The sequence below is a fragment of the Hyposmocoma kahamanoa genome, unplaced genomic scaffold, assembly GCF_003589595.1.
Source record: "Hyposmocoma kahamanoa isolate Upper Pololo Valley unplaced genomic scaffold, ASM358959v1 270, whole genome shotgun sequence".
NCBI lineage: Eukaryota > Metazoa > Arthropoda > Insecta > Lepidoptera > Cosmopterigidae > Hyposmocoma > Hyposmocoma kahamanoa.
The window spans coordinates 1,638,677-1,655,463 of NW_020653770.1; the positions used below are offsets into that span (position 1 = coordinate 1,638,677).

The 16,787-nt window shown below is 34.9% G+C and overlaps 1 protein-coding gene across 1 annotated transcript in view; it reads left to right on the plus strand.

Annotated features, from left to right (window-relative positions):
- Positions 1-440: 440 nt before the first annotated feature.
- The window catches only part of LOC113229010 (long-chain fatty acid transport protein 1-like), a 33,371-nt gene continuing 17,024 nt past the window's right edge, over positions 441-16,787 (plus strand). Inside the window, exons 1-2 of the mRNA XM_026462480.1 lie at positions 441-508; positions 15,941-16,185. Of these exons, the coding sequence (XP_026318265.1) occupies positions 15,971-16,185 (215 nt within the window). The 5' untranslated portion in view covers positions 441-508; positions 15,941-15,970. The remainder of the gene's footprint in view (positions 509-15,940; positions 16,186-16,787) is intronic.

Genomic DNA, 16,787 nt, shown 5'->3' on the forward strand with positions numbered 1-16,787 from the left:
TCGGACTCTTTACAGGTTTCATGGTCACGGCTGACCGGGAACCTATGTGCAGGCACATAGGATTTGTCTACTTATGTTCCTCGACGGTGCCATACTGCATTTACTAGCTTATGGTCCTTAAATGTAGTTAAAACCAGTCCCAGAAAAATGAAAAACAATGTTAATAAGGTACACAACTAGAAAAATTACTTAGTCCCATAAAAAAGATTAAATTTACTACAGTACTGCTGAAAACCACCAGATCAGAAGCAATTTAAAACAGTTTGTAACCCTAAATGATTCTATTGGGAATCAAACCAGAGATCTTTTTATCGTTACATTGCGTAACCTGGGTTAATGATCGTCAAAATATCGATAACGTTATAACAACGTTATTTTTCAATAGTTATTGCACACATCACTACCTTCTAATGTAACGGTTAACAAACGCGAATGAGTTCAGTTTACAACCAGTTACCGAGTGTTCCGTGTGTTTGTGTCTGACTTTATGTTTTCTGTTATTTGAGTGGTAAGTTAGAAAAATGTCACCATTTAAATGTACTTTTTAGACTTCCTTGTGTATGCATTTGTTTACTTCTTTGTTAACTAATGTTGTAATAGATTTTTCGAGTATTTACATGTGATATGAGTTGTATTTTTGTGGTTCCAATATTTTCTTTTCTTGATTGATTGTCTTAGAAAACTTACAAAGTCTCTTTTAGTTCACAGTGATGGATATCCATTACTGAAAGTATTTTTGTCAGAAGTGTACCACAAGGAGCAGTCCTAGGCCTAATACTTTATAATGTATACTATATATGCACAGTCTATCGGTCTTCTTGTTAAATAATTACTTGTCTTTTTCTTCTCCTTGTCCTTATCCCACGCTAGTAGCGGTCGACACAACATGTATTTTTCTTCCACTCTCCCCTATCAGCCGTCATTTCCATACTCAAACCTTTCTTATCCATGTCATTTTTCACACAATCCATCCATCTTTTTAACATTTTAACATTTGTCTGGGGTTAGACAATAGTTAAAAAAATATATTTTATCAGCTTTACAGGATGTTCTTAAGAAATCATCGTTCGTACTCTGGTTCAATATGATTATCCTTTCTATATTGCGACCTTAAGGGGTCTACCGCAAGGGCGAGTTCTAGGCCCAATATTATACTAATAATACGTTTTTGTTTGGTAATTAATTAAGTGACAGGACAAATCATTCAGAGCTTTAAATCGCAAAGACCTAAGAGGCATTAGTACTGTACCCGTCACCCCGAGACATAAAGTTGGTAAGTTCCATGTGACTGTAGTTGTTTTCTTTTTTGTTCTTTTTGTCTTCGTCTACCGTGGTCGAGTGGCTGTCTGCAAGCCAGATTTTCATGGTGTTGCTATTTTTGATGTCTCGGGTTCGATCGGCCTGATCAATGTAGAGAAACTTTTTCTTATTGTCACGGGTCCGTGTGTTTGTGGTGCCGTCATTGTTTCCGTTTTCCATAACACGTGCTTTAATTACTTACTTTGGGATCAACGCATGTGATGTTGTCTAAATATTTATATATTTAGTTCTACCAGCATCCCTACTCTTTAAAACGTAAAAGCAATGCTAATATTACTACTAGATGGCAGATATTAGTATGACGGTAGTATTTTCCGGGACAGACTCTTTCACAAGAAGCTCTATTGCTATAAAAATATTGTTATGACTTGTGTGTAGTTAAAACTTCTCAGAAAGAGAGTGAATTCGCGAGTCGCTTTTAAAGTTTGATCGACTACAAAGTTTTTAATAACTTGAGTACTTACGCCTAATTGAACAAACGTCCATTTACTTTAATGCTCCATCAAGTAACATCCTGTCTCTAGTTTGGCTTTGATAATGTACAGGATAGTATTCTAGTAATAACTCTATCAATACAAATAATAATGATAATTTATTACTTTCGGACAACGTACACTCATATTTAAATTAGTAACAGACTTGTTACTACATTGTTTTAAACTTAGATCCATTCGTCCATTTTCTTAGCAATCATTTTCTAGATGCTGTTGCTTCTGTTACGTAGCCTGTTTAAAAGAGAAGCGATTTTCTTCCATAGTACGGAGGAGTCTGGCCGCGCTTCCGCAAACATCGCAGAAGTGCTATAGGACTTAGGCAGTCACAACAGCATCCTAAAAGCATTGTTGTATAGGGTGTGAAGAACAATGTACGACTTTTGTGTATAACGGTTCCACAGGTTACCCGCGTAAAAAGAAGAACAATAAGCCTTGAAATGGGTCTCGTAAGAGGAAATTTAAGACTTTTCCAGCAACTCGCTGTCAAGCAGTCTCTAAATAAGTCTAATAACTTCTTGCTGACTAAGAGAAAGAAACAGTTTTCGAATTTTTATTAGGTACAAAGTGTATTCGAAGCATTGACCTTGGTAGGTCAATGATCCAAAGCATTAATTTGTCACTTCCTATATTGAAAGTACTACTGGAGCATGCATAGACAGATATGCTACGCTCCTGATATATCCTATTTTAGTAGTAGAGTTTCTTGTGAAAGATCTCGTCCAGTTAAGTGTTGCCACCTTATCTATTTCTGCCGCCAAGCAGTAGGCATTACTGAGTTCCGGTTTTGAAGGGCAAGGGAGCTCCTTAAAGTGGTTTTAGTTACTCAGAATTTGTTTTATTGTTGCGGTTGGTACCAAGTTCGGCGTTGAGATATATCTGTAGAAGTTATCAGGATGATAATTTTTAAGATCAGAATTAAAATCCACTCTTCATCTTATTTCTCATCGCAGAGACTTGCTTACTTTTTAAAATGTCTCATACTTTGGGAATAGCCAAATGAGAAAAGTGGTTGAAGAATGGTTCCCAATCTTTTCCCAAAATACTTAAAATGATTTCATGGGCTCAAACAACTTTCGCTGTTAGCCAGTGGCCTTGATCATGAAGTAACCTCGATGTTGTATTTTAGAATAAGAAAGTGTCACCAAATCAATTTAACATCTGCCAATACAATAGCGAAGAAAATCTTGATTTTCGCGGTGAATTCATTATCAAAGAAGCAAGAAGCAATACTGGGCCCAGTATTTTATAATAAATAAGGTGAATAAATAAGGTGTGTTATAGCGGTAGTAGAGTGGTGGTGGGTTCTTTTGCTTCTTAAGGCGAGTCACTGGAGTAGAAGCGGTAAAAACTATATACTTTAATAGCAATATTGCTATTTTACTGTTTAGTAACGGTCTTACAAAAAATATGCACTTAAAGGTATTGTTTAAAGAATGCAATTTTTTTACACGATAGGATGTACTTTACCCAATCATGGTTAAATTATAATCTAAAATGAATTATTTAAGACTAAAATGTATAAACTTGCGCATAATTTTTATATGAAGATATTTCTCTTTAGGTACTACAGAGAACCTGCTAAATATTGGTTTTCAACTAAAGCCCTATCTATAGTTATTGAATTCACAGTTATCCCGAAATTTGAAAATTGCCCAGCGGCTTAGCGACACGCTACGCCGTCTAGTCGCCATCGGGACCGATGTCGTATCTGTGCCAAATTTTCTCAGCCCGTTCTTATTTAATTTATATTAATTTTGTTTATTTATTTATTTATTAGCAACACTAACATTATGTTCACAACACATTCTTACCCTATTTGACTTAGGTGATTTACAATGTTAACATAACAATTACAAGTGTTGACGTCAACCGTTTGGTAGGTCAATGTCGACGGCAACCTTAAATCAACATACAAACTACATTAAATTAAATTAAAATTTTTAACAAAGTAACATACATATAAAATTTATTATATAGCATTCGACTACACTGAGATACACCCTAATGGTTATGGATTAAGACATTTGTTCTCACTAACAATTACACATAGTTCACTTACATGTGAAAAACAGAGAAACGTAAATTACATCTTTTTTAACCGACTTTAAAAGAGGAGAACCTCAATTCGACTGCATGCTTTTTTAAGACAACAGACAACACGATCTCAGGTACCAAACTGTGTCAGTATGAGTGTAACCACAGATACACTCGCAGACCGCGCTCGATAACTTACTAGATGTGGCTTAATTTTATAAGTTTTATTTTTGAATCTGTCTTTTTTTAATACTTATTTTTGTCAAAATGTGATTAATTTGTTTTTGATATATTCTTTTATCTTTATATGTATTTCTTATTATTTTAAGCGCGCGAGAGACGCGTGAGGTGGCCCCACCTTACCTCCTAAAATGTAGGCTCACGTTAAAATACTTCGCCTTAATCGAAAGATCAACCATTCGAAACGCTCTGTGTTCTGTACTCTGTACCATGCACTCTAGGTGTTTACGTTGCTACTGCATTGTCTGTTAATACGCAGAATTCTTCAATATCTTCCTAATTCAGGTTTCTTTAAAATGTATACTATTGAGCCTTTGTTGTTAGATTTTTGTTTCATTTTTTAATTGAAAATGACGAAGAGATCGACTATGTAGCATGCACATTTAAATAATGCCTATTCACTTTCACCTTGAAAAGACCCAAGTAATACCGTTCAGGGAACAAGTCTGCAGGCAGGGAACTCCACTCCATAGCCGTTCGCCATTATAAGCTATTGTTTATTATCCTTAATTTTGTTAACATTAATACGGAAATGTTCACAATGCCCACTTGACAAACAATCCCGAGATGCAGTTTTCTCGAGATTGGCACTTCGCGCATTGTCTTACGTTATCGTTAAATATTTCCGATTTTTATCAAATTTTAGTTGTGTCGTTTTTGCCCACATGTGTGCGTTTATTTATTTTTTTGTGCGTATAACTTTTATGGGTCTTCGCAGAATGTCATACAATTCATAGTCTTTGGTAGCTGAGGCATAGATTCATTAGAAATATTTGTTAGTATTATCAATGTTGTATTGATTTTGACTTTATTTAGTTAGCTGCTAAATTACCATGTTTATATAGTTATAATAGATTATCTTGTCTTTGAACGATAACGACATCCTGAAAGTTATAGCCGACCAATTCGACACGGTCATTCTTAACCGCTATATCGAACTATAAGTTGCAAAATAGATATCGATCGAGCGGCCATGTAATGACATTTTTAACAGTTACTAACATTGTTATTAAGTTGAAGTAACTTTTAATTTATGGGCTGATTTTTGTCTGATAATTAATAATTTTTATTAATTGAAATTTTCGAAATTATTTATTATTTTTGTTTCAATATTTATTTATAAAGTAGTCTTATCTTAAACCCTAAATCTTAAAGATTGATTATGAAATGTATAAGATAAAAATGTTAAATAATAAATGTTATCAATTACGCCAACGTAAAACTAATGCCATAATTAAAACAGTACAAAGCGTTATTGATGTAGAAAATAAAGTAACATATAGAATTTAATTATTTTGAATAATAGTGGCTGGATATGGCGTGATGTTCCACCAATCCGTGATTCGACAATACCATCGCTGGCAGTTGATTGGTTGTTGGTGCATCGTCAGCAACTAGATACAATAACCATTGGCAACAACGACTAATAACTATAATTATACATAATTTTAGTAACGAAAGGGCATTGACTCCAACAAAAGTTCATAAACTAATAATATTATTAATAATATGGTAGCACGTGGCAGTTTAGTGATAGTGATAACACTATCATGACCTTTCTGCGTGCCGTATTTGTCATATATGCTCAAAGGCTAAAGGCTCAAATATGCTAACCTCACCCAAGCAGCACAGCCATATCTAAATATATACTATAAGATATCTAATAGAATATAATTCGATTGAATATTTTAAGAGTTCAAATTCCCTCAAGATATCTCGAAGAAGGTTTCTAGATAATTTAAATTAAAAGAGGGCACAACTTTATTAGTAGATCACAAGAGTGCTTTGAGAAACAATCTGTAGGTAATGTTAAGAGTGATTCTTATCTTTTTTCTCAAGTAAACCTTCTAGAATGCTACAAGATCATTTGTAGAATGTAGACAGTTTTTATTTAGTCTTGTAGACAGTTTCTAGATAATTTATAGTAAATGATAGTTTTGTTAGTAACGCTATTTTAAAACCAAAATACTAAAGCGTTACAAACATAAGACGCAATTCTCTTAATATTAATAGATTTCAAGTTTAATGGCTTACAAAATATAAACTATCAAAATTTCAAAATGGCGAAATTAGATGTAATATTTCTGACTTTTGCGAGCGCAAATTGACGTGCGACTTTAAATACATTGTGAAAAGTGATGTAAAACCTGCCATAAAAGTAATGCGCTCGCTAAATTTTAAATATTTATGTATAAAATATAAACTTAATAAAAATACACTTATCGATTTTCGGTTTTAAATATTTACAGAAAGCTTTAATATACAAAATAACTCACAAAACAAACCATTTCCAAGAAGTTCTAGGCTTCTTCAAGCTAATTTCAACTTAGATTTACTTTTTAAAAAGAAAAAATCTCAGCTACTTCAAAGTATTCTTTAAAAATAAAAATGGCGATAAGAATTTAAAGATTTTTTCAAAACACTGTTGCGAATATTTTGTCTATAGCTTTATCTATAGAAAAACTTTAGAATACGAAAAGATTATTTTTACTTGCTTTAGTGTAGTTGATCTTGTAGAAAAATATTCACTCCTATGAAGCTTTTGTGACTGTCTACAAAGCGCGATGTTTCTGAGCGATTTTTTCTTTTGACAGTATTACAAAACCTTTATAAAAGTTATAGGAATAGTGAGCGTATTATGCAATAAAAATTTTTCAAAACACTAGGTCAAAAAAACAATTGCAAGAATCCAATTAGTCGCAAAAAAACGTTATTCTGTATAATTATATGGAATATGTTATACATGACTAGAAAGGTGGATAAATTCCCTATCGTATAAATATAAGGAATATTTTAATGACATACGTAACTTATGTTAGAAGAAATAAAATTTTCATTACAAAATTGAGGTTATTTCTTCACGCCATCCACATTTCACACAATGATTTCACTGTATTCTATTGATAGACGGCACAATACACATCACAACATTGAAGTATAGTAGTTTACGCGCTCATTTCAATTGTTTTTATCATTTCAGAACACGGAATTACTTCACAATTTTTATTTATTTGTCAACAAACGAAGCCATGACTGGCTTATCGCGAATTTCGACTATTGTATCCAGTGTTGCCAATTTGTGGGAAATTCCCCAAATGATGGGAAATTTCAACTAGATTAGGGATTTTGTGGGGATTGGTGCTATGTGAGGAAAATGTAGAGATTCTAACATTTTATCACTTTATTTAATCTATCAATTTTTTTTTTGCTGGTGCATCGCTAGTTTGATCGTTACTGTTAGAAACACTGTGATGGACTATATCGACGTGTTTTTCAACATCACACATCCCTCGTATTATGAACAAGCAACTTAAATAGAATTATTAATAAAGCACTTGGTTCTGAATTGTAAAATTATCAGTCGGTGCGTGTTGAGTTCGCGATTCTTTCGGGCTCAGGCCGGTTCCCGGTATGAAGCAAAACGAAATCAGCTATTGATAAACAAAGCCGAGCAGTTGGTACTTCCACACCACAACTTACCATTCGTCAACTTTGAATATTAAATATAAGTAGGTCGAAACTCATTGATTATTTCTAACATTAACATAGTGTCACCAAATGCGCAACAAATAATCAATTTACTTAATTTTGTAAGGCAAAGAAAAATGATTTGTTTTTCAAAGACTGTTTACTGATTAATGTTGAATCTAATTAAAATAAATAAACGATTTAAGGTCATCTAATTTCAGAATTAGTTTTACATTCTGTTTACATTCACAGCAAACGTAATAGATTATTACATTTTGAGTTTCTTAATTCTTTATTATATTTTTAAGCGATGTATTTCTAATAAATAATGAAAACTTGAGATGTGGGGAATTTGTGAGGAATATGAACTTTGCTCTTCCCAAATTTGGGGATTTTAACCGTGATTTTTAGGGATTTTGAACAATTGGCATTGGCAACGCTGATTGTATCAAATGATGTGACTTAATATCCAAGGTTCACCATCTCCACCAGATCTTTTAATATTCTTTACTTTATCCATTTTGCATGAACTCTTACAAGGTCCAATAGAGTAAAAACCCTAATTGTAGTATTTTTAAAAATAAAATCTACTGAAGACGCGCTATAACGTGTTTGTCATAAGTACAAACACTACAGAATGTCTATAAATTAAATATATTTAGAATAAACCTAAGAACACTAGTTTTTAGAGTGTTAATAGACTTTCCTGGATGTGTATAGAACAATTTTATTAAAAATAATCAGTTGTTCTATAGATGAACTTAAAATAAGGACTATAAGAGTAAATCTTAAGAGAGATTACACTTAATTGTTTGGTATATAAGTCTATAAGAACAATTTCTTTTTTCTAAAACCATTTATAGAGTACTAGTATCTAAATATATACCATATTAAGACTGTTTATAGATGTAACAGTTTTAAGGCATATAAAGTGTGCTCCTTGGGCAGTCAGTACCAAGTTTATGTGGTCTGTGGTACCAAGTTTCGCGTTTTTTTTAAGGCTACCTGGTTCTTTGAGAGTCCGCGAAACTTCTCGCCAAGGAACTCTTCAATTGAGTGTCTATTTAGGACAAATTGATTCGCAATTAATAATATATCCAAAAGGAAGCCGGGCTGCACAAGAATTAAAGAGATGGCGTCCTTACGCTAATATCCAATAGATTTGTATAAGCTGATATTATGTTGGTGATGATGAATATCACCAAAATATAATAGATAGAACATAAAACCAAAAATATCAATTAGAATCATAACAATAGATTATCACTATAACAATGGAATACTAAATGTTATTATCAAATAAAATCTTGTTATAATTAGAATTAATTGTATGCGAAAACAAAAGCTGCGAAGCTGAAATGGTGTTGGGCTGGTCATGTCTGCCGCACGCCTGAAGACCTGTGGGCCAAGGTAACCATCCAGTGGAGCCCCAAAAGCGTAACGCGCCGCGGCAGACCGAGTAAGCGATGGCGTGACGAACTGGATGCCCACGACAAGGCTTGGGTCCAGTTAGCTCAAGATCGGGATGCGTGGAGGGATCAGGAGGAGGCCTTTGCCCAGCTGTGGGAAACATCAGACTAAATGTATGTATGTAATTGTATGCTCGATGTTTATTCTGAGGCTTGCAGTAGCTGCGCCCAATTATGTGAGGCTAAAGTTTTTGTTACCACGCCTTCGTATACATTAGTGGCAAATCCCTCTTATCCCTCTGGACGGGGAAACTAAGCAGGACCCCGATTCAGAACTCTTCGATATTTTAACCGAATCGTTCGCTTGGATATTGTTCTCGAATCAAAGGGCGCTTTCCGAGCTATTCAGAACATTTCGAGTTAAACTTTCGAGTCGGATTCGGATACGATATCGAAAACATCTTTTCCTTGAAAAATTCCTACAAAATTATAAAAACAATACATTTTTTTAGAAATTATTAGGAAAAGTGTAAAATAATGACTGAACATGGAGATTCTGCAGGTACGTCTATTACAGTGTACCATAATGTCAGTACAGAGTACTAAAAAAACCGACCTCAAAAGTACGTGGAATTACGTCTATTTGCTAAGTTTCATTGAAATATCCCCTAGTTCGCCACTATACAGGACTTGATACTGGAGATAATAATAAAAATAGGTTCTCACTACGACACTACTCAAAGTATATCGAGAGAAAAATGCCTTGAATTGGAGAAATAGCAAAATCAACTAAATGATTGCTAAAAGTAATTGCTCCTAAATTAAAGTTAGGCGCTATTTATAAAAATGAATCTTCATGCGTGAACAGCCACCCTTTGAGGTGGATGATTTTCTTCAAAATGAAATGGGACCACTATGGAAGTACCCCCTTTCCAACAAAAAAAGAATCATGAAAATCGGTCCACAAATACCGGAGTTATCGCGTAACATACATACAAAAAAAAAACATACAGTCGAATTAAGAACCTCCTCCTTTTTTGAAGTCGGTTAAAAATAGAAATTCTTCGTCGTTTCCAAATTATTGTATATTGTGTATTTGTAAATTTGTCGATGATATAAGAGTATTCCTTAGAGGATGGAAAAAATAGTAAAATAATTCTATCAACGACAAATTATTTGACAATGTCAAAAGCAATTAGAAAAATATTTCTCGTTATAAGATTTAAGAGATATATGGTGCATTTGGGACTCAATATTAGTAGAACTTGGTACTTGGTGTAACGGGCTAGTGTCCGCAACTCGACGTCAAGGCGCCTATTTTGCGTGTAATATTAGTAGAAACAGAATAAAATAAGGATACACCAAAAACCCTTCATATTAAACGTACTTAACAAGTTTGAGATGGGATCGTGCAAGACGTGTAATTCACCGTTGTCAAATACAAAGCTTGAGGCAAGTACTACGAAAAATGACCAGTCTTATCCCTATCGACAATTAATTGGTAATTTAATATACCTTGCGGTCATTACTGGGCAGATATTGCATTTACTGTTAGCTATCTTAGCCAATTTCATACGTGCTATGGACTTATTGATTGGCAGCAAAACGACTGTTGCAATACTTAAAAGGTACTATAGACTTTTACATCTCTTATTAAAAAATTGGTCAAGTTTTGACGGAGTTTACAGATGCAGATTGGGCAAACTGTATAAGAGATAGACGTTCCTATACAGGATATTGTTTTAAATTGGCAGGTGGTCCGATTTCATGGGCGGCTAGAAAACAAGCCACTGTTTCGCTTTCTTCAGCTGACATGTTTAACTGATGCGGCAAAGGAAGCCCTATGTCTAAAAAGATTTGTCACAGAAATGTTTTGTACGTTAGGTGAGCCAAAATCTGTTTTAAATAGTGACTCTATTTTTACCGACAGTCAGAGTGCACAGAGTTTAGCTTTGAATCCTGTACATCATAATGGCTCGAAACATATAGACACTAGGTATCAAACAGAAAAGATTAGTGAAAAATCTATTTCTTTAAGCTTTTTACAGTCTAACGAAATGCCTGCTGATATCGTAACAAAAGCCTTACAACGAGGCTCGCATGACAGGTGTATAAAAGGTTTAGGTTTGATAACTTGAGTTAGTTATTGGACTTGAATCATTGACTTACAAATAAATGGACGACGGGTCTAATACAAAAACCACGAAAAAAATGTCCCAAGTCAACCTATTTAAACGTAGTGACATGTTAAGGAATATGAAAAAGCTAAAACGTTCAATTTAAATTGTAATGTCATCTCAGTACTGTCTAATTTTGCTTGCTTCGCTGTCAGTCGAACAAACGAAGACTAAAGCGTGAATAACGCTCTGTATACGATTTTAACGCCCTATAAGTTCGGACACTTTTTAGCGCGGACTCGACGTCCATATAATTAATTATAAGTCAATGACTTGAATACTTTCTTTTACCTGTGACTAAGTTTGCGATGGTATATTTAGTTTGTCTTATATTTAATTAGTTAAGTCTTTAGATATATTTTTCATTAAGGGGACATATTGTAACTTACTGGATGTAACAATTAATAATAAAATATATAGAATACTACTATGATTAATTCAAAATTAGACCCTTCGACTTCAAATTGAAAAACAAAATAATGAAAACATCTTCTCTTTGAAAAAATCCTTCATAATTATAAAAAAAATACCCGGGACGGTCATTTAACGCAATAAATATTAGGGGCTAAAGTATGAAATTGCCGTTTTATTGCAATAGGTTCTTTGAATTTTCATAGAATCTTCATGGTTTGAGGTTTTCGAATGAAACTTTTTTCAAATGGTTTCTGTGATTTTTTTTTTAAATTTGAAACATTTGAATATCGACTTTCAATTGTTTTTGTTATTCAATTTAGACAAGAAAGATGGATACTGCGAAAATTCGAGTGATTTTTGAATACGAGTTCCGACGCGGAACTAGCGCGGTAGAAACAGCCCGCAATATCAATGCTGCGTTTGGAGAGGGGTCTACTAATGAACGCACCGTGCGATTTTGGTTTAAACGCTTTCGTGATGGAAATTTCGACTTAAAGAACGAGCCACGAGGAAGTCCGACCACACAGGTGAATAACGATGAATTAAGAGAGATAGTGGAAGCCGATCCTAGTCAAACTACCCAGGAATTAGCGGCATGGTTTAACGTTACCTTACCCACAATATTGACTCACTTGCGTCAAATCAATAAAATAAAAAAATACGAAAAATGGGTGCCTCATGATTTGACTGATCTGCAGAAAGAAACGCGTGTTGAAACTTGTGTTGCCTTGTTGAACCGGTACAGAAATGAAGGAATATTGGGTCGAATTGTAACATGTGATGAAAAGTGGATTCTTTATGATAACCGGAAAAGAAAAATGCAATGGCTGACCCCAGGTCAAATGCCACAACAGTGTCCTAAAGCAAAACTTACCAATAAAAAGGTAATGGTAACTGTTTGGTGGTCTCAGCATGGTGTTATTCACTATAGTTTTCTCCGATCTGGTCAAGCAATAACGGCAGATGTCTATTGTGCCGAACTCCGAACCATGTTGACAAAACTAGCAGTAAAACAGCCCCGACTCATGAATCGATTTTCACCATTATTGCTCCACGACAACGCGAGACCTCACACAGCACGAGAAACCATTTTGACCCTTCAGGAACTGCAGTTAGAAACCATTCGTCATCCTCCGTATTCACCAGACCTTCCTCCAACGTACTACCATTTTTTTCGTGATTTGGACAATTATCTACGTGACAAGAAGTTTTCTTCCCAGGAGGTAGTACAAAATGCTTTCACACAGTTTGTGCAGTCTAGATCGTCGGAGTTCTATCGCAAAGGCATTAATAACCTTCCCATTAGATGGCAGCAATGTATAGATAATAATGGCAACTATTTTGATTAAATAAATTTGTTAAAAATTTAAAAAATAAACAATTTAGATTTTCAGTACAAATCGGCAATTTCATACTTTAACCCCTATTACTACAAATATAGCGTATTTTGCCAAGACAGTTAGGCGCACGCGGTCGCTGTGCGGCGGCGACGCGGACTCCGTTCGACGGGGTGAGCAGGATGAAGTTCGTATAGATTAAATGCGCCCTAAAAGTGTCCAAATGTTATAATTATCATTACAATGCAGTTCTTAATTGCATTGTGAACTGGAACAGTCTCTGGCCAATCAAAAAGATAAGCGGAGAAATTTGTTTATTGTTATATTTTAGATACAAAAGCATTCTTAAACATTAAATCAATAATTTTTAACAATATCAAACACACACACACATTTAATGCACAAAGTCAAAGCTAAACAATCATTTATTGCATTAGGTAAAATCATCGAGAATATAACCAGAAATAGAAACGAAATGTCATTTAATTTGTTTGAAAACTATTCTACCATATCATTACTGTGACAACTGCGCTCCGATTGGCCAGCCCGAGTTGGAAACAATTGCCGGGTGTCGTCAATGGGTGTCGTCAACTGTTTCACTTCAAATCGACCAGTTAACATGAGCTTTGCTATAATGGACGAAAATTGCAAAATTACATATTTAATTACCGATGAAATGTGATTCCGTTTGTTTTGTAATTAGATGTTTAGCTGTTTTTCCCACACCACCGAATAGGACAGCATAGCATTGTTCGAGATATTATCTTTATTACAATAAATACAGAATATTTTTTGGAATACACGGAGACGTACACACAGGTCAGTAGTTGGCCTGTCTATATTTCAGTGCAAATGAGAGTTGATATTTATAAGAGCTGTAGCGCTAATGTGTTACCAGGAATATATGGCCCTTATTTCGTCGCTATTTCTAGTTATATACTCGACGGGTAAAATAATTTTACACAGAAAACGTCATTTTTTAAGCTACTGCTCATTCACTGTGATGAATTCCCTGAGAAGAACGAGCAAGAAACTCCAGGGGCTGCTCTGTTCAAATACACTTAAATGCTATGGAATACACTTTGAGTCAAGTTTGTGTAGAATCTAAAGCCATGTCGTCTTTCCATAAATATTTATCGAACCCGTAGTCTTTAATTTTGTAACATGACTTTTAAATTAAAATACTATTAATGTAAGTTAAACTTAGAAAATGATATGCTCCGGTATCTTATTGTAAATAACAATTTAGGTAAAACAATATGAGAAACATAAACTACACAGTCCATTTTCTCGATTTAATTTTAAATTATAAATCCATTAGATTTCATATGCTTTTGAATGCCATCCTGCCACGCTAAACGTCTGGTAATTTATCTCCTCTGAATAATCCTTTGTTTTATCCAGATGTGGAGTCCACAGAGTTTTATTAGGCCATTTAAAACGCCATTCGTACTATCAAAGCAATTAGCTTTTGTTCTATAACTTTAAGAAATAAAAATAATGTAGATGCTTTAAAATTATGAGATCTGAATATTTATTGCATTTTCTGAGATTAATTTGACATTTCCAGACACAAGCGCCACAGCGCGGGACATTCTTTTCATATAAAATACATACATATATATGATCTGCATCCGCTACATTCCAGACCTACCTTACGCTTCCGTCACTTGCATCTGTATATTATTTACAGAGCTTCTTACTCATTCATCTCAGGGGAATCTGCCTTACGAATAATACTTATTCGTAGATGTTGCTCTTTGTAAATAAACAGTCCATCATTTATAAGTAACATTATTTCAAATATCATAGATAAAATTTACCCCAAAGAGCTAATCGGATCTCTATCACGGATTTTGATCATACGCATAGCCATATAATAACTTTTTTTGCCTTTAATTTCACGAGAGTTTTATACTTTCTAAACGGCAATAATGACTAGACTCAAACGTACCAAGTAATTTTTATCAAGATTTCAAAGGGATTATCAAAGTTATTTGTTTCCAAATACCTAACGTATTGTTAAAAGGAAAAGCTTCTTTTTTATAAAAGGTTCGGTTACTTCCTGGATTATTGCTTCTAGAAATAAATTCAACCATGAACTCGTCCTGCATACAGGAAAACTTTTCCCAATAACTACATTTGTAAGTCGACATTACAATTTATTATTGATATTATTTATTATTATATATGTGAGAAAAGTCAGCCTTGGCTTATCTCAAACTGCCTCAGTGGCCGAACGGTTACCATACTGGACTGCCACGCAGAGGTGCCAGGTTCGATTCCTGGGCCGGGAGAAATATTTGTATGGCCTACATTTATTTCTCTCGTGAGTTTGGGTGTAATTTGTGGTTGTCTATGTATGTCCATGGCACCTGCGACACAGGGTTTCCCTAGTGCGGGGCTATGTTGAGTGTGTGCGCAGAAGGGTACTTTCGCAGCTACCATCGCTGACTACAGATGTCGCTTTAATAATTGTAATTTTTAAGTCTCTAGTAAAGATCTTTTTTTAATTACCTCAGTGGCCGAACGGTTACCACGCCGGACTGCCACGCAGAGGTCGGGAGAAATATTTGTATGGCCTACATTTATTCCTCTCTTGAGTTTGGATGTAATTTGTGGTTGTCTATGTGTGTGTCCATGGCACCCGCGACACAAGGTTTCCCTAGTGCGGGGCTATGTTGAGTGTGTACGTTATTATTATAAAAAAATCTAGATCTAGAATCTAGTAGTTTTAATATTAATGAATAAGTGAATTTTTCTTAGTTTCGATCTTTGTTACAATAATTATAACAAACTAGTTGAGTAATTTCACAAAAAATAATTGAATGGTAATAAAACATAGAGAGATTCAAACTTACAAATATTTGTGTTTGTTTTATAACTCACCAATGACGTCAACTGATGTTAAGCGACTAGGGAGCCATCGCATTTGTCTAGGAAATGCCCATTCGGTAGCCCAAAAGGCTAGTGCCTTGAACATCTCCAAGTTGTATCTTCGGCAAAAGTCGATAATATTATTAACACTTCATTTACTTCTTCCACAGAACCAAATGAAGCGCAACTAATCAATCAGGATGGCAGGACGACCAGAAGTCCGTTTCGAGGAAGCAGAGAAAAGGAAGGGAGTGATTCTTCTAAGCATAGGGATAACATGTGCCGTGCTAGCATGGTTGGCAAGGAATTCTATGACGTTGTTGAGTGTTATCACGTTGTTGGCCGTTTATTTGATGACTGGAGACCGATATCAGTGGGTTTATATTTGGAAGAAGACTGTTCGACGAGATTTTTTGTAAGTAGCCGCTTATTTACCTATTTTTTTTAATTACACGTTTGTCCACAATCTCACCAGCTAGAAAGTGAATTGTTTACAAACATGGCACAAGTTCCTCGAAAGCCTCTCATTATGGAATATCCTCTAGCACATATAGCACCACCACATGTGTTTCGGGATGTAGCATACTCCGCGGAGAAGCATAAGCAAGAGACTGACAGTCGCCACCAAATTCCCTGAGCTCGCTCCAAAGGTTGTGAAAGTTTCCTGCGCACCACAAAGGTTACGAGTGATCATTCAATTGTCTCTAGGTGTGCCCTGTGGAGACAGAAAAACCCCTCCACCACCAGGTTTCATCATACCTCAAGAGCAACTACTACCAGGTTGCGTTCTGCGATGGCCCATGTGGAAGTCTTGAAATCGACTTCGCACTCAGGTAGAACGCTGCAGAGACACGAATTCTAAACGGGGTTTCAGGGACTGCGGTGCCCCAACACAATACATGAAGCAGTTACTGTTGTGCCCCTTGAATCCTAATACCGTTGGGGTGGTAACGTGCTATTCAGGGTCAATATAGTCCTAATATAAAGAAGTATCAACACGATAAGAAAACCTGTCAC